Source organism: Lineus longissimus, chromosome 16 (genome assembly GCF_910592395.1).
Source record: "Lineus longissimus chromosome 16, tnLinLong1.2, whole genome shotgun sequence".
Classification (NCBI taxonomy): domain Eukaryota; kingdom Metazoa; phylum Nemertea; class Pilidiophora; order Heteronemertea; family Lineidae; genus Lineus; species Lineus longissimus.
The window spans coordinates 6,940,465-6,967,318 of NC_088323.1; the positions used below are offsets into that span (position 1 = coordinate 6,940,465).

Here is a 26,854-nt window from a genome sequence, read left to right on the forward strand (position 1 = left end):
TTGTCAGTGTGCATCACTGTCACATACCACCCTTGCTTTCACCCCTATTGCTTAATAATGGTAGCGACCATCGGCATATAGGCCTTGGTCCCGTTGGCCTCGCCCGTTTTGGTCCCTGGTCTTTTGGCCGCATGGTAATTGGACATGCAAGAACAGAGCAAGAACAGCCGTAAGTTTTCGTTTTAGTCGTATTTGCCTTTGATGCGTATTTTGTGATATGTTTACGTTTACTTATGTTTGTATATGCTTTTTTAGGTTTCATAATAAATTGCAGTAGAGAAAAAAAGCCTTCGTTGAGTCGCCGCAGCCCTTGGTTGTGACATCTGGCGACCCCGGCAGGACTACGTAGTGTACAGGACGTCGACAATACACGTCACACCATTCAGCGTCCAAGAACTTGCAGGACTTCGTCCCAGTTCGTGAACGGCAAGCCACGCAGGAGAAGAAATTCCCGTGCAGCTCTGTGAAATTTCCGGTATTTACAACGTATGCGAGTCGTATTCAGCCTGGCAGTACAAGGTGGTAAGATTACTGTTTTGTGACAATCACCCTACGGGACAAATCATCCCCATGGACAATTCATCTACATCGAAGAATACATCCATGTGAACGTTTCTCCCTGTGGAAATTATCCTTGTGAACAACAATCTTTGGGTGGGACTTGTCCAACAGGATAATACATCCTCTTGGCAGCTCACCTGCAAAGACAATACATCCTCTTGGTCTATTGACTGCAAGCAATACGACCTATTGACTAATAATCCACAAGGACAATACATCCTCTGGGCCAAGACACCTACAAGGACAATACATCCTCTTGGACAATTCATCTGCAGAGGCAGTAAATCATCTCGGGTGATTCATCCGCAAAGACAATACATCCTCTTGGCCAATTCATCCGCAAAGACAATACATCCTCTTGATCAATTCATCTGCAAGGACAATACACCGGACATCCTCTTGACAAATTCATCTGAAAACGATACATCCTCTTGGTCTATTGATCCACAAGGACAATACATCCTCTTGACCAATTCAACTGCAGGGAAAATACATCTTCTTCCAATTCATCTGCAAAGACAATACTTCCTCGTTGCCAATTCATACGCAAGGACAATACATCCTCTGCAAAGACAATACATCCTCTTGACCAATTCATCTGCAAGGACAATACATCCTCTGCAAAGAAAATACATCCTCTTGACCAATTCATCTGCAAGGACAATAGATCCTCTGCAAAGACAATACATCCTCTTGACCAATTCATCTGCAAGGACAATAGATCCTCTGCAAAGACAATACATCCTCTTGACCAATTCATCTGCAAGGACAATAGATCCTCTGCAAAGACAATACATCCTCTTGACCAATTCATCTGCAAGGACAATAGATCCTCTGCAAAGAAAATACATCCTCTTGACCAATTCATCTGCAAGTACAATACGTCCTCTGCAAAGACAATACATCCTCTTGACCAATTCATCTGCAAAGACAATACATCTTCGTGGCCAATTCATCCGCAAGAAGAATGTATATCCTCTTGGCCAACCAATCTTTAAGGAAAATACATTGGATCTATTGTCATTGTCCCTGTCAGATTTAGGTGGCCAGGAGGATAATATGCCTTCTCACCACCATGCGCCGCCACCGTGCAAGCTAATGTACAACTAGATATGTTATCAAGATTACGAAAGTGTTGCGAGGCTGGCTTACGAATTTCAGCCGACGCCTACTCCGTTCAAGCTTACTCTCTATTGCAGGATATACAATGATTTTTCAGTGATCCTGTTTGGAGAAGTGACGGTCCTGCTGGAAGCCATTTTCGTATGAAGAAACCAACATATTTCGGGCCAAAGTTGTCCCTTTAAACGTTTGGGTCTTTGTGAACTTTGACCCTCGACTTCTTGTTCTGTTCGGGAATCTTAGCTAGAGTCCTTGCAGTCGCCTTCTCGTTTGGGACACCGAGGGCTGTAAACAGAAGAAAAACAAAAACGTTATAAAGCGGTACAATCTCTAAGCCTCGCCATGGCATCCTGGTATAACCATCTTGGGCAGTAAACGGGGGGGGGGGGCGCACCAGACGCACGCCCCCCTCCCCATATATTTAATGAAAAAGCTTTGAATTTGACCATGAAATGTTGGAACACACCAGAACTTTTAAAATGAAATGCAGTGCACGCCTTCCCCCCCTCTTTGTTGGAGCCTTAATCCCCCCTGTCTGAATTCTCCGAGGAATCCCACATCATCTGACCAGAGTCTATCAAAAATAAATACGAAAGACTCTGATCTGATGAAGGGCAAGGAGCGTTGAGTTTACAGTATTTTATACCTAGACTGGCCTTCTTCGACGGCTGCACCATCTCAGTGGGGTGATGTGCCAGCGGCGTCGCAACATCACTGACTCCAGCAGACGTTCGTCGGCGCCTTTTCTTCTTCCGTGGTTTCTGTTCTTCGTTCACTTGGACCGCCGTGGCACCATTTGATGCCATCGGTTGTTTACTTTTTGACTTCATCTTCTGCTCGATCTCGCCGCCATTTTTTGTCAGATGTGTCGATTTCTTCTTTTGATTTGCTTCGAATTCTGAAAGAAGTGAACGAATTCTGAGAGGATACCACGAGTTCTGAATTGGTGCAGCGGATTCTGAAAGGATATTACGAATTCTGAACCAGTGCCATGAATTCTGACGAATGGGTACAACGAATTCTGAGAGGAAAAGCAATTTCTGATGAACGGGTACAAAAATATTGAAGTATTTTTGGGTACAACGAAATCGGGCACAATGATTCTGAAAGCCCACAACAAATTCTGAAAAGATAAACGAATTCTGAAAGACTATAATGAGTTCTGGACGGTATATATGACTTGGAATACCACGTGACCATAAGTGGATCAATGATAGGGACGTTAAGTCTAAGGGCTTAACTAAAGGAGATAACGCCAAATTAAGTTAACGCAAGCGTTAGCGACAAATTTTTTTTTGAAAAACCAGGTCCAGTGTATTATCTAGACCGGCGCTGGCTCGACCCACTACTACAAGTTGCGGATCGAACCTATTTTCATGGGCCATGTCTTACCTTCTTTTTCCTTTGGGATAATCTTCATATCATTGATATGTATCTTAGTCATCTCGTCTGCGTATTTGAAGGCGATGCGGCGCTTCTCATTATTCCTCTCTATCTCCTCCTTGGAGCGCGGGATGCGGCAGTCGAACACACAGCACAGGATGATGACTGAAATGAACCGTATGGCAATTTTAGAATGCCGTCATTTGGCGGCGACACAGAACTCAGACCAGGTAGATTCTATACCAGGGTGTTTTCTCCCAGCGGTCGCCACCGTGGGAAAAATACGCTCGTTCCCAGCGGCAACTGCACACAAAAGGGCAATTGCCTTCCTGGGCGACGAAGATTTTACCCCGATTCCAGTGTTGCGCTGCGGTCGCTGCCGAGGTAGAAGTACGCTCGACCCCAGCGGTTACCGCCCTGCGTTGTAATTAAAGGTTTATACATGAACCTTCTGGTGCGCGGTTGGCGTCCACTGAAGAATTAAACTCCCATTTGTAATATCAACCCAGCTATCGGCTGGGTTATCTCAATTTCCAAATACTCACGAGTGGACCAGGCCTTAATTCCTCATACGGCTCAATCAAAGACGTCGCCGAACATACATGTAACAGCCGAGATTAAAGAAACCTTTATTTTGATTTATGATTTCCCTTCGCCCTTCCCTTCACACTCGCCGGCCATTCAGGCCGGTCTAACGCCCCAAAGCCTTCGCATAGCCACGTGACGGGCGGACCAAGAACCTCCATGGATTTTATTCCCGTTGCGTCGGGAACCGGTGAATCACCCGCCACTGCATTCGCCACATCGATACAGGACCTCCTCATGACACTTCTAGTACTGCGCGGAGTATTACCACCACTTACTGATTGTTGATATGACGGTGCCGACGATAGCAGCAATGTGCCACACCCTGAGAGGGGGCGCCACCACCGATTCCATACTGAACGGGTCTTGTGTTGAATCATCATAATCCGCCGGTGAGAAGGTCGTCGCCGATATCTTGGAGAGCTGCAACTGAAACAGGAGAATAGGAACATGAAATTTGACAAAAACTGTTAAAACGGACAGGTCAAATAGTATACACTCTTCCGAGGAATTCCGAAGCCGTGCATGTACATGTATATAAATTTAAAACACTCCGTTCCTGCAAAAGCTAGCTATATTGACACGAGTCACCAGTAACCAAAAAAATCCTTTCAAGTACATGTACTCATAAACCGAAGGAATGATTTAGTTCATGAGTTTCCTCCTAGGTGGCAGGCTGAAGGAAGCAGGTTCGGCCACCTGGGAATGAAATGATCAACTAGAAAAAACTACACGACAGCACTAAGTATTGGATATTCTCGTGATTGAACTCAGTAGGAGAGTAGCTTTTGGGATTTGGCCTGTCATTATTATACTCCGGGCGCAGTGAACCGGCCTCGTCCTGTCGCCCGAGAGATTGTCGATCAGGATGACGAAATTGACTGCATGGGAGTGTAATCGTCATCGTTTCGAAGTGTGTCACGGTAATATTTCTGATTTTGTCTCCTGACACATCAAGGGTTAAAACGGCATGACGACGACGCTTTATTTAAATTCGTGTACCCGACTTTTTCGAGATACAAAATGTATATCAACTCGGCTTACTAGGCAACTCCCGCATTCTAAAACTCAGTAATTGATGTACCCGGGAATGTCGCTGCTTTACAGCCAAGTGTTTGGATGTCGCTATGGTAACCAAATGTTTGGATACAATGAGCTTTTTGACTGTTATCGGGTTGTGGGAGAGCATTCTGATTAACGGGGAATGTAAATGAAATGTGGTAGCAAATAATTGTAGTGGTATGTCGGAACATCGATTTTAAGTCACCTGTAATAACGGTCGGTGCATTGGACCAGGTGAGACATGATGGTGGTTCAGCTAGACGTCCCGGGAGAAGAGTTAGGCTACGCTACTGAACGAGTGAAGTCAACAGCGTAATATATACTCTTGATAAGCTAGTGCCGGGGATGGAAGTTTCTTTCACGCCGTACATATCCATTTTAAATGGTTAATTTAGCTCGTGAAGAATACTCATATCCTATTGGGTGTCATCATTATGACGTCATTCATATTATGCTATTGTGCACATACGATGAAAATATCAAAATATGGTCCGGGGACGAATAGATATGAAAGAAGAAGAAGAAGAAAAACCACAACACCACCACCACCACAACAACAACAACAAGAAAAGATGGTTGAGAAATTTTCATACTCACTGGCTGGATGGTAGTCTCCGTGAGGGTAGCCTTTGTCGTTTCTAAGACATCCTTCGCCGCAGCTTTCAAAACAATGTCCACCAATACCAAAATGTAGAGACAGACCCTCCTTGCTGTAACATACATCTTGAACACCAGTCCTTAATGTTTTGGTAATCCAATCAAAAATCACCGAACGTTCCAACACCCTTGCCTGAGCTGAAGGAAGATCCTACTTGTCCATCACTCTTTGAGCGATTTGGTTTTACCCTGTTTTGAAATCAGCGAAATTGTCCGAAATCATTTGAAGGAGATTTGTATAAGCGTTCTCGTCCGTGTTCTCAACACACCTGTGCGCAAATCAGGACGATTTTACATTCTGAACCATCAGAGGTGGATGCTCCGTCCGTAACCTTCCCTCACACAACGGAGTCCGGGTCAGCGGAGTGGGGTAGAGATGAACGATTTACGGATCTCTTTCCCCCTTCTGATCCGTAAATCGTTCCGATTTGCTCATAAGTGTTGTCCGGATTGCGGTGCGTTTTTGGCTTTTCCCCATTTTCCGTGAAAGCAGGAGAAGACAACAAAGAAAAAACACACCGCAACTCGGACAAGTCTGTGGAGGCCCATCTTGACCCTCAAGCTTTGGATCCACTTCGCCGACCCGGACTCCGTTACACCACTGTATGAGGGTAGGTAACGACGGAGTACCTTGGATGGTTCAGAATGGTGGAGGGCTTGCGTTCCGAATAAATGCCAACGTATGCCTAGTCTTGACCCGTGATGTATTGACATTGCTCAGCTTCCAGACAACGCGCATCAGTATGGACGGAGGCTACGGAGGCGATACCGCTGGAAGATCAGTATGGTCCGATGTGGCTTCACACGACAAAGTTACATAAATGTATTATCCTGCGCGTCTATCGAATCTGGCCAAAACTATCCGCAAGAAATTGACCTGATATGTTCCTGTAGAAAACAGGCACATTGTTACCCTAAACACGAGAAATATATCGCAGACTGGTACAAGCATACTCGTTTAATTAGTATATGGACGATCCGCGATTGCGGCTGAATTCTGTTCATCGATTTTACAACTAAAGCTTTCACGGTGTGTTTCGATATCCGGGTTTCTCTGTTGGTTCCCGGTGGTCGGTTGGACCGTGTAACGACTGATTAACCACTGAAGTTCAGTACCGATGTAGCATCTGTGAGTGTTTCTGTGTGCCAGTGTTTCTCCTATCGGCTTCAAATGGTTCTTGTGTGTTAAGTGGTCGCCTAATCCGTGAGTAGGGGAAAAATAAGGGAAAAAATGAACAAATCACCAACTGCAATAAAGATCTCACCAAAACAGAATGTAGCTGTTGGCCTTAGATTTGCAAGACATATCCAAAACACCTAACAACACTTGCAAAATCATTATTAGCGAGAATAAGTATGCTGCAGAATGAGGGGGTGCACGGAAGGGAATTCGAAAACTAGTCATCTTGGTAACCTCGATCACAAACCTAATTTGTCCCTTCAAATCACAGCCCTCACAGTGAGCATCGGCAGAATGGATTCCAAGAGAATCACCTCGAACTTAAGAACAACTCCGCCATGTCCCTGACATCATTGGCGCCAAAAACCAATTCCTTTTGACCCTGTTGACCTCGATTCTAAACATTTTTTCAAAAAGGCCATTCAAACGGAAATTCAACTTCAAGCATTATATTTTATATCACTGAGGTATATAAATACGAGATATTGAGAAATATCTGTACAACTATCGATCGTACCGATGCAAGCTTGTATTAGTATGGCCTGGTTTCAATTCATAATTTGAATTTCTCGCTGCGCTGATGAAGCGTCCTCTTTTCTCCATTTGAAAACTATTTCTCAACTAATTTCCCGCTGATTAAAGCGCCCTCTTTTACCCATTTGAGATTTTGTTTTTGGAATTTCCCGCGTAGGTTCTATTTTTAGACGAATCGTCCTCGCGAATCCTCCTCAATTCGGGACCATTAACAACTTGCCGAACTACTAACATAAGAAACGCAAGTGTGAAAACCGCATAAAAATCAATCTACATCTACTCATCTAAAAAATTATAGCAGTATGTAATTCAAATATTCCATGTGGTGCAGGAAGAACAAATTGATGATGTACATTGTGCTGTACTGATATAAAGTTTTCAAAGCTTCATGCTTATATTCTAATTACCTTGTCACAGGTATGAGCTTTTAGTGAACATATGAATGTACCATTTTAAAACATAGGCATGAAACTATAAAAAACTTTATTTCAGTACAGCACAGTGTACATCATCAGTTGGTTCTTCCTGCACCACCTGGAATGTTTGAATTTTATACCTGCCGTAATGTGAATGTGAGACAAGACCACTAATGAATATTCATAGGTTGGAGGGTCGAGGCCTATCAATTGGACGAGTGCATGTTTTTAACTCTCAAGTACATATTTGGAGAGGTATTGAAAAAATATTTGCTGTGGCAGGTCTACAGATATAAAGAAATTATTTGATGGGGGCGTGTTTTGAGTTTTTTCTGCCAGTTGGCTGAAAAAAGTGGAAATATCAAAGTCTGTCTAATTTGTCGATTATCAAAAAAATGTCCGTGGTCAACTACCAGTTTATTTTTCACAATTTGCTTGCCCGACTGTCCGGAATATCATATCAAAATTTCAGATTCACAACCCCACGCAGTATTTGATGCGTCGCGGTCAAACATTGACAATTTAACTGCTAAAAGGCTTAAAAAATCAATTGTGGTCTTGTCTCATGTTCAATTCCTCGGCTCCGGAGTTTTGTGTACATCAGTGTGCTTTTTTGTACAGCATTGTATACCTCTGTTTGTAAACAAACCCTTGCCTTGGATTGGAATATTGTTCCACTATCTTATAAAAGGGTTAACAGGATAATACGCACACAAGAGCTTTCATGTTGGTCGATAGACCTAAACGACCGCAAAGGGCATATAACAATAACAATAGTTTATTTCCCTCATATAACCTGACATGAGGCCATTGTGGGGCTGACAAAAGACATACACAATCAGATGGCATTTAGCGGGTTGCATTTATAATACAAATACAATTAATATGATTAAGTAATAGGGTTAAGGTGATTACGAGCACCGACTACAAGACAATAGTTCTGCAGAACCATTGTCCTGCAATCAATGCTCGCAATCACCTCAAACTCACAGCGATGAGTCTACAAAAACGTGCTAAATTTTGCGCTATAGCGCCATTTAACTAGTACTCGGAGCTCGACCAATATCTTCAACCATCTATTCGCTTCTCCCATTCGAGGACGGCTGTTCCGGTAATTGAGCCTCGCGTGTCTCTCCAAGTGCGGCAAAGTTCACCACGACTTCCCTATGCTGAGGTATAAAGTGGCTGCAACGAAATATGCCAGTCACAAAACGAGATGATGATCAGATTTAATATTCAACTGATTGTTATTTTGCCTAGGACCTTTCAACCTGGACAACTTGGAAACAATAAGATGAATTCATAGGTAATTGTATTTGGGCGGTAGACAAATATGTGCTCTCACGACGAGTATTGGATCGTTGACAATCTCAATTCTCATCAAACCTGGCTGTGGTTACGTCACGTTTCATTACCATAAATTGCCAAGCAAATGAATATACATCAAAGATAATCCAGCAGTTGCGGAAACGATATAATTTATCGTCATAAAAAATATGGACCCATATAAAAATAGCCCGTCCATACGGTGGCTGGGAAAGGACATCGCATGATTTTTTTTTAAACCTGAAATTTTTTTTCCAGGAAATATCTCGATTGATGGACTTATTATCTCAATCGCTCGAGATATTATCGCGAGCGATCGCGATAATATGTCGATTGCTGGAGATAAATAACTCGAAAAAATAATATGTCGACCGCTCGAGATAAATAACTCGATCGCTCAAGATAATATCTCGAGCGATTGAGATAATAAGTCCGTCGATCGAGATATTTCCTGATAAAAATCCTTTCGTGTTGAAAAAAAAATAAATTGGTGCGACCACGGGTATAGAGCAACCCCTGGTGCGACATAATAATCATGAGTTCGAAAAAACACATACCGCCACTCCACGTGTCCCGTAGCAAAGAGGCTAGCGATGTCTTCAGGCATGTTGACTCCACTCCTTTCGAGGAAGTAAAGAATCTTGATCCGAGATTGGACAATCAGTTTAGCGGCCTCTGGACTGGGAAGGGCGGTTGTGAACATGGAGGTGCCGCGCAGATCCGCCACACACCGGAATAATATAGCATTTGTAGTTGCGTCGCATACTAAAATGTTAAAAGTGAAGATTATATGTTATTTGTAGTGATTAGTTTTGTTCAGTTTTATAACACTGTTGGTGGCTGATACGTGTGCTGTGATACATGGCTATAAGAATGCAATATCGAGAGTTGAAGTGCCTTTATAAACCGGAATTACAAATGTAGCAATACCGATATCGACACTGAAATAACGCGCACTCTTATTTTAGGGAGTTTTTTCATAGCCCTCGTAACGTCAACGTGAACGGCTATCCTATTGTTCGATATCGAACAATGTGAAAGGCGTTCACGCTGACGTTTCGGGGGATTTGCGAAAGCTCCCTAATATCACGGACGGAGAACAAAGCGAATAGCGACTTGGCTTCCAGCTATTGTTTTCGAGGCATGGCCAAGTAGACAACGACATCCATGCTAATGATGGAAAAGATCTCATTTCGTCGGCTATTGCTTTCTTGCCTTATAAACAAAGATTGTGTTTTGGCCAATAAATTTAATTCCATTTCATTTCAATTTATAAGTGGTAAAAAGCCTCAGACCTTGACCTTGATTCTAACTCCATGCCAAAGTCATGCCGTGAACAAGATGAACTGTATGTCATCGTACAGCCAGTTATAATCTTCTTTTCATTGTCACTGTTTCGCGAATACTCTAAATCTTGGATTATCGTGTACTTGACCAATGAATCTCATCGTCAGCATGAATTTTTTGATCAGATAACATTTAAATAACAGTGATATAGACATCAGTTTTTTACGAATTCAATGCTTACCAACATTGCCAGGGTCAGGATGATTCAGCGGGGTGCCGTTATACCCTGCGCCGACAATCCTGTTGTCATCTGTCACAATCACAGCGCCAACCTTGACAAAAGAGAATTACTAAAAATTGGCCTCCATCCATCTGCTGGTTTATTTCATGCACAATCGCATCATACCCGACAGTGGATTACGTACAAGGGGCGGTTTCCGATGCACGCGATTTCAGTAAAGGTAAGGGGGAGGCAAACACACCCCTAGCATTACAAACATCGCGCAACAATATTGTACCAATCACTAGTGGCAACAAATCTGGCGGGTATTGAACATATTGCACATTTTTCTACTCAAAGTCGGAATGAAGACATTAGAGTGACTTATTCAGAAGGATTTTTTATATCGAAAGATGTGATCTTGCGCCTCATACCACACTTACTTTGTTCTCTAACTTCGATCTTTTGGCAGATATAGCCGCCACAGCCATGAAATAGTTTTCCCAGTCCAATTGTGGTCGAACATCCCTAAGAAAAAAGGACATGTCTGCTATCCATATCCGAGAACCAATCCACCGAGAATGATGTGATGCATTCGCGATCAACAAACAAAGTGATTTCGTTATCAGGCCTCGGTAAGCAATAGCGCTAAAAGCACAATTTTAGACATCAAACTTGCTAGAAACGATGCAATGTTGATTGGCAAGCCGAGGGTCATGATAACAACACAAAAGCGGATTTTGAAGCATTAAAACCCGGCTGTCTCGACTGAAACCCTTCGTTCTGATAACGGGATCGGGACTGAAACGAAACCATTTTCGGTGGAGCAGTTCTCGGACGGGATAGCAAAAACTCACTATTGAATGAAATGCGCAGTCTGAAGTGGCTCAGAGTATATCGCGGTATGTTATCCAGTCATTTTCATTTTTTATATTTTACAGAACATGGGGCGAATTTGACCCATGCACTTCATATTTTTTTGGGTATTTCTCATGGTTGACAGCAGCAGTATCCATATCATACAATGTAGTAAGCTTTGACTGACGCACGGTTATTATGGCACATCGAACTTCAGATTTGGGTACGATTTCTGAAAATATCTCCTCGAGAGTATTCAACGAGATGGGGGTGTTCCAGCTCACTTAGATCTCCGCTGAGGAATATACTGTGTATTTTTGGCAAATGAAAAACTACGTTTTTGTATCATACTAAAGCAACTTACAATGTACATGCACACCTTACTGTACTTTGTACATTTCATTGTAACGTATAATTATAAGCCCCCCTCTTAGGAGGGGCTCTTAAGATACACGTGTGTGCGGGAGTACATAGTGAATGATTAGAAATAAAGAGAGTAACAATTGTATATCCTACAAACAATTTTTTTTGGTATTTTTCTGAATTAACTCCGTTGAGTTTACCGATTTCTCCGCGATCTTCCGGTGGTGGTTGCTATCCCATTGGTTGAAATTAAGTTAAATTAAATTTAAATCTTCATGGGAATTCGCTACATCATATGTCTAAGAAATTGGCCAATTATATTTATATTTTTATTAGAGAAATATCCGTCCTAAATAATGACAGAAAAGGGTGGTTTATTTCAATTTTGTGTCGACATGATCGAGGTCACGTGACATAAAAACAAAACAATCGCACACACCCGTCCAAAAAAGGCACTTTAAGAAAAACAAATACGTTTTTCCAGCTTAAAACCACACTGACGACTAAGTTATATTGGTCTTCTGCCCAAATCTGAAGTATCAAAATGAATCACAAACTAGAACTAGCTCTATTTAGCAAAAGTTGCGTGAAAAATTCGGGTGAGCGACATTCTGCACCCTAGCGGCCAATAAATAAACTACTTTCAGCCGTCTGCTCCGGTCTCGTTTGGGAGTTTTTCCCAAATGTACGCGATGATGACGTGCCCCATTAACAGGACGTAACATCTATTTTAAAATGCGTTTCCAAAGTGAATGCATGAGGACAACCTATTTGTGTCGTATATCACTGGAAACGCCCGATTCCCGTGAATAAGGACAATCACAATGTATTACATTACCAAAACAAAAATGTGTCGGAAGGAACTATATGGATGGTCCCATCGCAGCCCCCCTCCAGCAGTATGACACAGAAGGGCTAGTTGACTGTCCACCGGGGGGTTTGGGGGGGAGCTTCCCCCAACGCACTGGTAAAAACCTATGGCGACGGAGGGGGGTTTGGGGGGTGTCCCCCCATTGTAACAGCTGTAGTTGTTAGAGCTTGCACTTAACATATGCTCGTAAGGGGGTTCGGGGGAGCTCCCCCGACCTAAAGGGGGGCTCACTAAGTCCTTGACTTTACATATTAAGACCCCCTTTAGGAGGGGCTCTTAAGATACACGTGTGTGCGGGAGTATATAATGTAAATGAAGTGAAATAAAGAGAGTAATTATTGTATATCCAACAAACAATTTTTTTTGGTTTTTCAAAATGGCGCTGAATAAATAAATCAGACCAGTTGTAGCGCTGAATTATAAATCAGACCAGTTGTAACAGGTTACGAGAACATCTAATTTAAATCTTCATGGGAATTCGCTACATATGCCTAAGAAATTGGCCAATTATATTGATATTTTTATTAGAGAAATATCCGTCATAAATAATGACAGAAAAGGTGGTTTTATATCAATTTTGTGTCGACATGGTCGAGGTCACGTGACATAAACAAAACAATCGCACACACCCGTCCAAAAAAGGCACTTTAAGAAAAACAAATACGTTTTCCCTGCTTAAAACCACACTGACGACTAAGTTATATTGGTCTACTGCCCAAATCTGAAGTATCAAATTGAATCACAAACTAGAACTAGCTCTATTCAGCTATAGTTGCGTGAAAAATTCGGGTGAGCGGAGTACATTCTGCACCCTAGCGGCCAATAATTAAACTACTTTCAGCCGGCTGCTCCGGTCTCGTTAGGGAGTTTTTCCCAAATGTACGCGATGATGACGTGCCCCATTAACAGGACGTAACGTCTATTTTAAAATGCGTTTCCAAAGTGAATGCATGAGGACAATCCATTTAAGTGTCGTATATCACTGGAAACGCCCGATTCCCGTGAATAAGGACAATCACAATGTATTACATTACCAAAACAAAAATGTGTCGGAAGGAACTATAATTACTATATGGATGGTCCCATCGCACCCCCCCCCCCAGCAGTATGACACAGAAGGGCTAGTTGACTGTCCACCGGGGGGTTTGGGGGGAGCTTCCCCCCAACGCACTGGTAAAAACCTATGTCGACGGAGGGGGGTTTGGGGGGTGTCCCCCCATTGTAACAGCTGTAGTTGTTAGAGCTTGCACTTAACATATGCTCGTAGGGGGGTTCGGGGGAGCTCCCCCGACCTAAAGGGGGGCTCACTAAGTCCTTGACTTTACATATTAAGCCCCCCTCTTAGGAGGGGCTCTTAAGATACACGTGTGTGCGGGAGTATATAATGTAAATGAATGAAGAGAAATAAAGAGAGTAAGTATTGTATATCCAACAAACAATTTTTTTTGGTTTTTCAAAATGGCGCTGAATAAATAAATCAGACCAGTTGTAGCGCTGAATTATAAATCAGACCAGTTGTAACAGGTTACGAGAACATCTAATTTAAATCTTCATGGCAATTCGCTACATATGCCTAAGAAATTGGCCAATTATATTAATATTTTTATTAGAGAAATATCCGTCCTAAATAATGACAGAAAAGGGTGGTTTATTTCAATTTTGTGTCGACATGGTCGAGGTCACGTGACATAAACAAAACAATCGCACACACCCGTCCAAAAAAGGCACTTTAAGAAAACAAATACGTTTTCCCTGCTTAAAACCACACTGACGACTAAGTTATATTGGTCTACTGCCCAAATCTGAAGTATCAAAATGAATCACAAACTAGAACTAGCTCTATTTAGCTATAGTTGCGTGAAAAATTCGGGTGAGCGGCGTACATTCTGCACCCTAGCGGCCAATAATTAAACTACTTTCAGCTGTCTGCTCCGGTCTCGTTAGGGAGTTTTTCCCAAATGTACGCGATGACGACGTGCCCCATTAACAGGACGTAACGTCTATTTTAAAATGTGTTTCCAAAGTGAATGCATGAGGACAATCCATTTAAGTGTCGTATATCACTGGAAACGCCAGATTCCCGTGAATAAGGACAATCACAATGTATTACATTACCAAATCAAAAATGTGTCGGAAGGAACTATATGGATGGTCCCATCGCATCCCCCCCTTCCAGCAGAATGACACAGAAGGGCTAGTTGACTGTCCACCGGGGGGGGGGGGAGCTTCCCCCAACGCACTGGTAAAAACCTATGGCGACGGAGGGGGGTTTGGGGGGTGTCCCCCCATTGTAACAGCTGTAGTTGTTAGAGCTTGCACTTAACATATGCTCGTAGGGGGGTTCGGGGGAGCTCCCCCGACCTAAAGGGGGGCTCACTAAGTCCTTGACTTTACATATTAAGACCCCCTTTAGGAGGGGCTCTTAAGATACACGTGTGTGCGGGAGTACATAATGTAAATGAATGATGAGAAATAAAGAGAGTAAATATTGTATATCCTACAAACAATTTTTTTTGGTTTTTCAAAATGGCGCTGAATAAATAAATCAGACCAGTTGTAGCGCTGAATTATAAATCAGACCAGTTGTAACAGGTTACGAGAACATCTAATTTAAATCTTCATGGGAATTCGCTACATATGCCTAAGAAATTGGCAAATTATATTAATATTTTTATTAGAGAAATATCCGTCCTAAATAATGACAGAAAAGGGTGGTTTTTTTTAATTTTGTGTCGACATGATCGAGGTCACGTGACATAAAAACAAAACAATCGCACACACCCGTCCAAAAAAGGCACTTTAAGAAAAACAAATACGTTTTTCCTGCTTAAAACCACACTGATGACTAAGTTATTTTAGTCTACTACCCAAATCTGAAGTATCAAAATGAATTACAAACTAGAACTAGCTCTATTTAGCAAAAGTTGCGTGAAAAATTCGGGTGAGCGACATTCTGCACCCTAGCGGCCAATAATTAAACTACTTTCAGCCGTCTGCTCCGGTCTCGTTAGGGAGTTTTTCCCAAATGTACGCGATGATGACGTGCCCCATTAACAGGACGTAACATCTATTTTAAAATGCGTTTCCAAAGTGAATGCATGAGGACAATCCATTTAAGTGTCGTATATCACTGGAAACGCCCGATTCCCGTGAATAAGGACAATCACACTGTATTACATTACCAAAACAAAAATGTGTCGGAAGGAACTATAATTACTATATGGATGGTCCCATCGCACACCCCCCCCCCCTCCAGCAGTATGACACAGAAGGGCTAGTTGACTGTCCACCGGGGGGGTTTGGGGGGAGCTTCCCCCCAACGCACTGGTAAAAACCTATGTCGACGGAGGGGGGTTTGGGGGGGTGTCCCCCCATTGTAACAGCTGTAGTTATTAAGACCCCCTTTAGGAGGGGCTCTTAAGATACACGTGTGTGCGGGAGTATATAATAAGCCCCCCTCTTAGGAGGGGCTCTTAAGATACACGTGTGTGCGGGAGTATATAATGTAAATGAATGAAGAGAAATAAAGAGAGTAACTATATTGTATATCCAACAAACAATTTTTTTTGGTTTTTCAAAATGGCGCTGAATAAATAAATCAGACCAGTTGTAGCGCTGAATTATAAATCAGACCAGTTATAACAGGTTACGAGAACATCTAATTTAAATCTTCATGGGAATTCGCTACATATGCCTAAGAAATTGGCCAATTATATTCATATTTTTATTAGAGAAATATCCGTCCTAATGACAGAAAAGGGTGGTTTATTTCAATTTTGTGTCGACATGGTCGAGGTCACGTGACATAAACAAAACAATCGCACACACCCGTCCAAAAAAGGCACTTTAAGAAAAACAAATACGTTTTTCCTGCTTAAAACCACACTGACGACTAAGTTATTTTAGTCTACTACCAAAATCTGAAGTATCAAAATGAATTACAAACTAGAACTAGCTCTATTTAGCAAAAGTTGAGTGAAAAATTCGGGTGAGCGACATTCTGAACCTTAGCGGCCAATAAGTAAACTACTTTCAGCTGTCTGCTCCGGTCTCGTCAGGGAGTTTTTCCCAAATGTACGCGATGATGACGTGCCCCATTAACAGGACGTAACATCTATTTTAAAATGCGTTGCCAAAGTGAATGCACGAGGACAATCCATTTAAGTGTCGTATATCACTGGAAACGCCCGATTCCCGTGAATAAGGACAATCACAATGTATTACATTACCAAAACAAAAATGTGTCGGAAGGAACTACATGTATATGGATGGTCCCATCGCACCCCCCCCCCCCCTCCAGCAGTATGACACAGAAGGGCTAGTTGACTGTCCACCGGGGGGGTTTGGGGGGAGCTTCCCCCAACGCACTGGTAAAAACCTATGTCGATGGAGGGGGGTTTGGGGGGTGTCCCCCCATTGTAACAGCTGTAGTTGTTAGAGCTTGCACTTAACATATGCTCGTAGGGTGTTCGGGGGAGCTCCCCCGACCTAAAGGGGGGCTCACTAAGTCCTTGACTTTACATATTATTCCATACTCACATGGTGCTACGATCTCCGTATCACGCGAGTTGTGAGGAAATTTGTTCGAAAATCGAATGGTTGAACTATTGAAGCCAAAACAAGATCTCTATCAGAAAAAGTTTATGCGGAGTTCGATCACAGTCCGGGAAAGTTATACACGTCCAGGTTTATGAAAACTGTTACGGATTGTTTGCTACTATACATGCTTGGTATGGGTGACTACGTTTCCCAGTATTTGAGATTCGAGACAGCAGGAGTAAAAAACCTCCCATGCATGTATATCTTTTGTCTACAGGCCTATATATCATTGGCCCAGGTAATCATGTAGGAAGTTATTTATCTCTGTTGATATTCCTATCGAAGCCAACACTGCCGCTATGAAAGAAAATAGTGAGACAAGACCACTTATGAATATTCATAGGTCGAGGCCTATCAATTTGACGAGTGCATGTTTTTTAACTCTCAAGTATATATTTGGAGAGGTATTGAAAAAATATTTGTTGTGGCAAGTCTACAGATATAAAGAAATTATTTGATGAAAAAATTAATTTCGAATTTTGCTAATTGGGTAATAGGGGGCGTGTTTTGAGATTTTTCTGCCAGTTGGCTGAAAAGAGTGGAAATATCAATGTCTGTCTAATTTGTCGATTATCAAAAAAATTTCCGTGGTCAACCACCAGTTTATTTTTCACCATTTACTTGCCCGACTGTCCGGAATATCATATCAAAATTTCAGATTCACAACCCCACGCAGTATTTGATGCGTCGCGGTCAAACATTGACAATTTAACTGCTAAAAGACTAAAATTAAAAAATCAATTGTGGTCATGTCTCTTGTTGACGCCCGACAAGGAAGTGGCCATACTTATTGCGCAGTGATAGTCCTCCTTGGATATTATCGCTGCTTTGGAGAATGGGAAGAGTTTCGAAATATGGATTCTAGTGCAATAATGCGTGGTCTGATAGATTTTATTGATATTAAATCTTCACACAGACACACTTCATATGTATGTAACGGTTTGACAATGAACTATTTCGGCAAATCACTCTGCCATCTGCGCGACCGAGACACAGTTGCGGCGCGTTTTCAATATGGCGACGACTTGAATGGTATCAGAGGGATGTCATCTAGTCATGCATCACCTGGCTCGTTGATAACAGGCAAATAAAATCTCCACGTGATCATGAAAGCCTCTGAGGGTATCGCGCTTAGAGTGTTAGACCGTGGTTCGGCTGGTCACGGATTCGACTCCCGGTGATTCTGCCACATTTTTTCTTCATTATTTTGTTATCTATTCACTCATGTTCATGTTATTATTTTCATTATCATCATTATCATTATTATATCTTGAAGAAAACCACCGATACAAACCTTTTCAAACTGCAGCACGCACTGATTCCGTGTGTTCGAGTACTTCCGAGGATGATTCTTATCAGCAGCAAGATTTCTCGAGGCTGCACTGGGGTGGAAAAGTATTTCTGTCAGACCGTGACTTCTCCAATCAGAATTAGTTAAAGGGCATCCTGAGATTCAGGCTTTTTATACTCCTTCGTCATATCGAGAGGGGGAGTATATTGAAAACCACTGCTCCCAGGTGTTTAAAGGGGATCGCCGTTCGTTCACATATATTTACTGGAGTATACCTGTACGGCAGTGGAGTGCGTCATTTTCATTCAAGAGACGACCAATGTAAACGGGCAGAGGGCATGAGCCTTTAAAAAATCACCAACTGCAATAAAGATCTCACCAAAACAGAATGTAACTGTTGGACTTATATTTGCAAGACATATCCAAACCACCTCACAACACTTGCAAAATCATTATTAGCGAGAATAAGTATGCTGCAGAATGAGGGGGTGCACGGAAGGGAATTCGAAAACTAGTCATCTTGGTAACCTCGATCACAAACCTCATTTGTCCCTTCAAATCACAGCCGGCACAGTGAGCATCGGCAGAATGGATTCCAAGAGAATCGACTCGAACTTTAGAACAAATCCGCCATGTCGCTGACATCATTGGCGCCAAAACCTATTTCTTTTGACCCTGTTGACCTCGATTCTAAACACTTTTTCAAGAAGGCCATTAAAACGGAAATTCAACTTCAAGCATTATATTTTATATCACTGAGGTATATAAATACGATATATTGAGAAATATATGTACAACACTTGCAAAATCATTATTAGCGAGAATAAGTATGCTGCAGAATGAGGGGGTGCACGGAAGGGATTTCGAACACTAGTCATCTTGGTAACCTCGATCACAAACCTAATTTGTCCCTTCAAATCACAGCCGGCACAGTGAGCATCGGCAGAATGGATTCCAAGAGAATCACCTGGAACTTTAGAACAAATCCGCCATGTCGCTGACATCATTGGCGCCAAAAACTGTTTCTTTTTACCCTGTTGTATGGCAAGCCAAAGCGGAATTTATTCATATAATCAGAAGTACCATGTAATCAGAAGTACCATAGGTCTACGTCATTAATTTCGTGGTCACGTGCGTCTTGGATATGGTCACGTGAGTCTTGAATATATTTCATTCAAGGTTGACAATATTTGATTTAAGGTTGACAATATTTGATTCAGGGTTGAACATATTTTGGTCTTGAACATATATTTAACTTCTTGAATAGTAATTCCACAGTCTTGAATAAATTCCGCTTTGGCTTGCCATACTGTTGACCTCGATTCTAAAAACTTTTTCAAAAAGGCCATTCAAACGTAAGTTCAACTTGAAGCATTATATTTTTTATATCACAGATGTATATAAATACGATATATTGAGAAATATATGTACAACTATCGATCGTACCGATGCAAGCTTGTAGTAGTATGGCCTGGTTTCAATTCATAATTTGAATTTCTCGCTGCGCTGATGATGCGTCCTATTTTATCTATTTGAAAACTATTTCTCAACTAATTTCCCGCTGATTAAAGCGCCCTCTTTTATCCATTTGAGAACTATTTTTGGAATTTCCCGCCTAGGTTCTATTTCTAGACGAATCGTCCTCGCGAATCGTCCTCAATCGGGACCATAAACAACATGCCTAACTATGAATAGGGCATAACATAAGAAACGCAAGTGTGAAAACCGCATAAAAATCAATCTACATCTACTCATCTAAAAAATTATAGCAGTATGTAATTCAAACATTCCAGGTGGTGCAGGAAGAACAAATTGATGATGTACATTGTGCTGTACTGATATAAAGTTTAGATAGTTTCATGTTTATATTCTAATTACCTTGTCACAGGTATGAGCTTTTAGTGAACATATGAATGTACAATTTTAAAACATAGGCATGAAACTATAAAAAAAACTTTATTTCAGTACAGCACAATGTACATCATCAGTTGGTTCTTCCTGCACCACCTGGAATGTTTGAATTTTATACCTGCCATAATGTGAATGTTCAATTCCTCGGCTCCGGAGTTTTGTGTACATCAGTGTGCTTTTTTGTACAGCATTGTATACCTCTGTTTGTAAACAAACCCTTGCCTTGGATTGGAATATTGTTCCACTATCTTATAAAAGGGTTAAGAGGATAATACGCACACAAGAGCTTTCATGTTGGTCGATAGCCCTAAACGACCGCAAAGGGCATATAAACGCTATGGCGCTACAGCGCCATCTAACTAGTACTCGGAGCTCGACCAATATCTTCAACCATCTATTCGCTTCTCCCATTCGAGGACGGCTGTTCCGGTAATTGAGCCTCGCGTGTCTCTCCAAGTGCGGCAAAGTTCACCACGACTTCCCTATGCTGAGGTATAAAGTGGCTGCAACGAAATATGCCAGTCACAAAACGAGATGATGATCAGTTTTAATATTCAACTGATTGTTATTTTGCCCTGGACCTTTCAACCTGGACAACTTGGAAACAATAAGATGAATTCATAGGTAATTGTATTTGGGCGGTAGACAAATATGTGCTCTCACGACGAGTATTGGATCGTTGACAATCTCAATTCTCATCAAACCTGGCTGTGGTTACGTCACGTTTCATTACCATAAATTGCCAAGCAAATGAATATACATCAAAGATAATCCAGCAGTTGCGGAAACGATATAGTTTATCGTCATAAAAAATATGGACCCATATAAAAATAGCCCGTCCATACGGTGGCTGGGAAAGGACATCGCATGATTTTTTTTTAAACCTGAAATTTTTTTTCCAGGAAATATCTCGATTGATGGACTTATTATCTCAATCGCTCGAGATATTATCGCGAGCGATCGCGATAATATGTCGATTGCTGGAGATAAATAACTCGAAAAAATAATATGTCGACCGCTCGAGATAAATAACTCGATCGCTCAAGATAATATCTCGAGCGATTGAGATAATAAGTCCGTCGATCGAGATATTTCCTGATAAAAATCCTTTCGTGTTGAAAAAAAAATAGATTGGTGCGACCACGGGTATAGAGCAACCCCTGGTGCGACATAATAATCATGAGTTCGAAAAAACACATACCGCAAGTCCACCTGTGCCGTTGCAAAGAGGCTAGCGATGTCTTCAGGCACGTTGACTCCACTCCTTTCGAGGAAGTAAAGAATCTTGATCCGAGATTGGACAATCAGTTTAGCGGCCTCTGGACTGGGAAGGGCGGTTGTGAACATGGAGGTGCCGCGCAGATCCGCCACACACCGGAATAATATAGCATTTGTAGTTGCGTCGCATACTAAAATGTTGAAAGTGAAGATTATATGTTATTTGTAGTGATTAGTTTTGTTCAGTTTTATAACACTGTTGGTGGCTGATACGTGTGCTGTGATACATGGCTATAAGAATGCAATATCGAGAGTTGTAGCGCCTTTATAAACCGGAATTACAAATGTAGCAATACCGATATCGACACTGAAATAACGCGCACTCTTATTTTAGGGAGTTTTTTCATAGCCCTCGTAACGTCAACGTGAACGGCTATCCTATTGTTCGATATCGAACAATGTGAAAGGCGTTCACGCTGACGTTTCAGGGGATTTGCGAAAGCTCCCTAATATCACGGACGGAGAACAAAGCGAATAGCGACTTGGCTTCCAGCTATTGTTTTCGAGGCATGGCCAAGTAGACAACGACATCCATGCTAATGATGGAAAAGATCTCATTTCGTCGGCTATTGCTTTCTTGCCTTATAAACAAAGATTGTGTTTTGGCCAATAAATTTAATTCCATTTCATTTCAATTTATAAGTGGTAAAAAGCCTCGGACCTTGACCCTGATTCTATCTTCATGCCAAAGTCATGCCGTAGACAAGATGAACTGTATGTCATCGTACAGCCAGTTATAATCTTCTTTTCATTGTCACTGTTTCGCGAATACTCTAAATCTTGGATTATCGTGTACTTGACCAATGAATCTCATCGTCAGCATGAACTTTTTGATCAGATAACATTTAAATAACAGTGATATAGACATCAGTTTTTTACGAATTCAATGCTTACCAACATTGCCAGGGTCGGGATGATTCAGCGGGGTGCCGTTATACCCTGCGCCGACAATCCTGTTGTCATCTGTCACAATCACAGCGCCAACCTTGACAAAAGAGAATTACTAAAAATTGGCCTCCATCCATCTGCTGGTTTATTTCATGCACAATCGCATCATACCCGACAGTGGATCACGTACCAGGGGCGGTTTCCGATGCACGCGATTTCAGTAAAGGTAAGGGGGCGGCAAGCACACCCCTAGCATTACAAACATCGCGCAACAATATTGTACCAATCACTAGTGGCAACAAATCTGGCGGGTATTGAACATATTGCACATTTTTCTACTCAAAGTCGGAATGAAGGTATTACAGTGACTTATTCAGAAGGATTTTTTATATCGCAAGATGTGATCTTGCGCCTCATACCACACTTACTTTGTTCTCTAACTTCGATCTTTTGGCAGATATAGCCGCCACAGCCATGAAATAGTTTTCCCAGTCCAATTGTGGTCGAACATCCCTAAGAAAAAAGACATGTCTGCTATCCATATCCGAGAACCAATCCACCGAGAATGATGTGATGCATTCGCGATCAACAAACACAGTGGTTTCGTTAACAGGCCTCGGTAAGCAATAGCACTAAAAGCACAATTTTACACATCAAACTGGCTAGAAATGATGCAATGTTGATTGGCAAGCCGGATTTTGAAGCATTAAAACCCGACTGTCTCGATTGAAACCCTTCCTTTTGATAACGGGATCGGGACTGAAACGAAACCATTTTCGGTGGAGCAGTTCTCGGACGGGATAGCAAAAACTCACTATTGAATGAAATGCGCAGTCTGAAGTGGCTCAGAGTATATCGCGGTATGTTATCCAGTCATTTTTATTTTTTATATGGGGCGAATTTGACCCATGCACTTCATATTTTTTGGGGTATTTCTCATGGTTGACAGCAGCAGTATCCATATCATACAATGTAGTAAGCTTTGACTGACGCACGGCTATTATGGCACATCGAACTTCAGATGTGGGTATGATTTCTGAAAATATCTCCTCGAGAGTATTTAACGAGATGGGGGTGTTCCAGCTCACTAAGATGTCCGCTGAGGAATATACTGTGTATTTTTGGCAAATGAAAAACTACGTTTTTGTATCGTACTAAAACAACTTACAATGTACATGCACACCTTACTGTACTTTGTACATTTCATTGTATCGTATAATTATATTCCATACTCACATGGTGCTACGATCTCCGTATCACGCGAGTTGTGAGGAAATTTGTTCGAAAATCGAATGGTTGAACTATTGAAGCCAAAACAAGATCTCTATCAGAAAAAAGTTTATGCGGAGTTCGATCATAACAGTCCGGGAAAGTTATACACGTCCAGGTTTATGAAAACTGTTACGGATCATTTGGCACTATACCTGCTTGGTATGGGTGACTACGTTTCCCAGTATTTGAGATTCGAGACAGCAGGAGTAAAAAACCTCCTTTACCATCGTGTTAAGTATAATAATATGCATGTATATCATTCGCCTATAGGCCCATCTATTATTGGCCCAGGTAATTCTGTAGGAATTTATTCATCTCTGTTGATAACCGTTAATATTCTGTAATTTTACATTCGACACAACAGATGGTTTCACTATCGAAGCCAACACTCCCGCTATGAAAGAAAATGCTTTGGTCCGGATTTCACAGTCCGGTTATTATTCGCTATACGTACTTGCCGAAATGTCTAGTCATTTAGTCATGAAACATTGAAAGGAAACTCTGTAAAAAACCTCTGTAAATCTTGTTGACGCCCGACAAGGAAGTGGCCATACTTATTGCGCAGTGATAGTCCTCCTTGGATATTATCGCTGCTTTGAAGAATGGGAAGAGTTTCGAAATATGGATTCTAGTGCCATTATGCGTGGTCTGATAGATTTTATTGATATTAAATCTTCACACAGACACGCTTCATATGTATGTAACGGTTTGACAATGCATGTACCGGATTTGCTTGCGCTTCGCGGTATTTGAGACCCGAGGTAACAGGATGAGTAGATCTAGAAAAACTACTTGTTGTTGAGTGTGTCTATTAGCGATCATTACCTGGCAATCCTTTGGTATACCAATGTACACATCTACTCTGAGCTTCATCTGGTTATGTATTCTAATGCAAGTATCAATTCGTTTCTTGTACCCCCCCCCCCCTCCTCAAGGGTGCCGATGCTTGAGTAGTATTTATTTTTCCTTTAGTGAAAATTTGGCGAAGCTGGAAAGAATAATGATGCTAATGTGTCGATGTCTTGTCGAACATACAGCCTTACCCAGTAAAATTAGTTCGGTTACTTTATATGACGGTGATAACTGATATATTGTTGATGGTGATGTCTTGACGAAAGAAAAAGTAGCATTGGTGAAAAAAGGGTGATTCTTGAGCCTTAAGATGTCGTTATAGGGTGATAAGGTGTCGTACCCTTGAGGAGGGGGGGGGGGGGGGGTACAAGACACGAATTGATACTTGCATAAGGTTTCGCTGATCTATATGGGACAGTTTCAGAGCAATCACAAGAAACAGGTGAATTATGCATGTTTGGCTCCATTCAAATTGTTTGATGATCCAATGGTCACGACAACGTGTTCTCAGTGGCTTGAGCAGTATGTCGAATATATCGTTTACAATTAGTCATCGATGGATTTCGCATGACATTTTTGGCTGGTCGCAGCGATGACCATTTTTGTTGCAAACCTATGCGACCCACGACGGGGCCCGCAGTCGAGATGTTTCCATTGCGATAACTGTCGCTGGTCGATGCAACAAATGTTGCTCGTTCGCGGGGCGCATTATAATTTTTCTACATGATATGTTATTCATGTGTATACAAAGAAACAATGCGTTTGTAATCTGCGTTTTTATAACGAAATGCGTAAACAATTTGTAAAGAATGAACGATCAGGCATCTGATAAAGTGCGTAAATCACGATACTATAGAGTGTATCAATAAAACTCATACACTTTACAAACTGACTGCAGTTGAGTTTTTTCAGACACACAGTATATTTTCATTTTTTCTGTCAAACTACTCTATAGTGCTTGCGTCCTATTAATATTCGCATCCGAGTCACTGTCAAATGTCTACAATCTGAGGCTAGATAGAAATTGGTAGAAGAAGAAGAAACTGCTAAGATACATGATTAACTTCCAGCGGTATTGCCTCCGTAGCCTCCGTACATACTGACGCGCGTTGTCTGGAAGCTACACTAGCCGCCAACTTCGGCGTTCACTTTCGTTTTTTTGCCGCAAGAGTCCTGAACGCCTGAAAAATCCCTAGTCTGCTACGAACGGCGTCGGCGAATGCGACTTGACGCCACTTGCCGCAATTAAACGCCAAATATCTATGTTTGATTTTTGACGCGCGTCGCCGCGTTTGATCGCAAGAAGAAGCCAGGTGTGCTACGGATGGCCGCCGGCCTGACTTGGCGTCGGCGGCGAGGCTATGGCCAATCAGCTTGCGTCTTGATGTCACATGATTTCAAAATGGCAGCCTAAAATGGCGGAAAAGACGTTACTGGACGCCAGTTCTGGGCAGGTGTGCTCTGACCGGGATCCACTGGCCGCCAACTTTGGCGTCGAGAGGCGTCAGCCGAACGCTTTTTGTCGCCAATGTTGGCGGCTAGTGTGGTAACAATGTCAATACATTGAGGGTGAAGATGGCCAAGATAGTACATGTTTCCGGACAGCGGCCGAAAAGGGACGTTGGCATTTACTTCTGAGAGCGACTGTTAACAGTTGAACTTAAAAACAAATATGAGGTGTTGTTTTTGTTCTGTGTTAACGAAATCCACCGTATTGCCCTGCAGGAATTTCGCAATTAATCTAACTGGCTTGATTCCAACATTTCACTGACCAAATAAACCATCATGGTTTATCTCTTTGTACCGTAACTTGGGTCGTTAAATTTCAGTTCACACATTGTTGATTTTTTTCAACTCTACAATCGATTAACTTATACGATGATTGATATTCTATTATATGTATAGCTTATTCCGAAAATAATGTCAAGCAGTATTATTGACGCGCGACGATCATGCAAACTGATGTAAAGCTCACAGGCATATTACTTACTTAAGTCCCTTTCCTCCTTGGCCCAGTGGTCAGACACGACTCCTGTCCATTTTCGTCTGTCCTTGGCTATGCCTTTCAGGTGGCCCCCCAAGTCATATGGACTTTGTCTAGGCCTCTGTAGACGTTCTCCAGGTTGTGAGTGGTCGTTCCATGCCTTTCGTTCACTCAGCTGATGAAGATGGTATCCTACGGTCAATGTTACTGTTGGGAGTCTACCTCGATGTAGTCTAACGGCTTGTGTATCCCGACGGCAATTCTGGCGGGAGTATAAACTCCTAGCTATGTCAACCCTTCCAGACTGGTTGAAGGCGAGAAGTCAGACGAAACTCTGACTCCTGGTCCTCGAGG

The 26,854-nt window shown here is 42.0% G+C and overlaps 2 protein-coding genes across 6 annotated transcripts; both read right to left on the reverse strand.

The window, feature by feature from the left end:
- Positions 1-768: 768 nt before the first annotated feature.
- On the reverse strand, positions 769-17,193 carry LOC135500637 (uncharacterized). Of its 4 annotated transcripts, none has more exons than XM_064792199.1 (10): positions 16,965-17,193; positions 10,777-10,861; positions 10,355-10,445; positions 9,384-9,591; positions 6,001-8,685; positions 5,311-5,639; positions 3,930-4,080; positions 3,076-3,231; positions 2,330-2,581; positions 769-1,968 (listed from the first exon to the last, which is right to left on the reverse strand). In XM_064792199.1, exons 6-10 carry the CDS (start codon positions 5,434-5,436, stop codon positions 1,865-1,867), a joined length of 789 nt encoding a protein of 262 aa, XP_064648269.1. In that variant the 5' UTR covers positions 5,437-5,639; positions 6,001-8,685; positions 9,384-9,591; positions 10,355-10,445; positions 10,777-10,861; positions 16,965-17,193; the 3' UTR covers positions 769-1,864. The 4 variants fall into 4 exon arrangements, with proteins under 4 accessions (XP_064648269.1, XP_064648270.1, XP_064648271.1 ...); XM_064792200.1 differs by lacking the exon at positions 16,965-17,193 and adding an exon at positions 11,708-11,721; XM_064792201.1 differs by lacking the exons at positions 9,384-9,591; positions 10,355-10,445; positions 10,777-10,861; positions 16,965-17,193 and having other exon boundaries at positions 6,325-6,368.
- Positions 17,194-19,675: 2,482 nt separating this feature from the next.
- Positions 19,676-23,880, reverse strand: LOC135500357 (deoxycytidylate deaminase-like). Of its 2 annotated transcripts, none has more exons than XM_064791785.1 (5): positions 23,817-23,880; positions 22,821-22,905; positions 22,399-22,489; positions 21,428-21,635; positions 19,676-20,729 (listed from the first exon to the last, which is right to left on the reverse strand). In XM_064791785.1, exons 2-5 carry the CDS (start codon positions 22,866-22,868, stop codon positions 20,621-20,623), a joined length of 456 nt encoding a protein of 151 aa, XP_064647855.1. In that variant the 5' UTR covers positions 22,869-22,905; positions 23,817-23,880; the 3' UTR covers positions 19,676-20,620. The 2 variants fall into 2 exon arrangements, with proteins under 2 accessions (XP_064647855.1, XP_064647854.1); XM_064791784.1 differs by lacking the exon at positions 23,817-23,880 and adding an exon at positions 23,629-23,789.
- Positions 23,881-26,854: the final 2,974 nt, after the last annotated feature.

What these genes read in the sequence shown, in the direction of transcription:
- LOC135500637 (XM_064792199.1), bottom strand. Translation starts at nt 5,436, where the DNA reads ATGTATGTTACAGCAAGGAGGGTCTGTCTCTACATTTTGGTATTGGTG. An exon ending in TATCCCAAAGGAAAAAGAAG is followed by an intron (nt 2,582 to 3,075) that starts GTAAGACATGGC and finishes CACTTCTTTCAG; the next exon opens with AATTCGAAGCAAATCAAAAG. An exon ending in GTCGAAGAAGGCCAGTCTAG is followed by an intron (nt 1,969 to 2,329) that starts GTATAAAATACT and finishes TTCTGTTTACAG; the next exon opens with CCCTCGGTGTCCCAAACGAG.
- LOC135500357 (XM_064791784.1), bottom strand. An exon ending in TCCCGACCCTGGCAATGTTG is followed by an intron (nt 21,636 to 22,398) that starts GTAAGCATTGAA and finishes TCAACATTTTAG; the next exon opens with TATGCGACGCAACTACAAAT. An exon ending in ACGGCACAGGTGGACTTGCG is followed by an intron (nt 20,730 to 21,427) that starts GTATGTGTTTTT and finishes ATTTCGTTGCAG; the next exon opens with CCACTTTATACCTCAGCATA.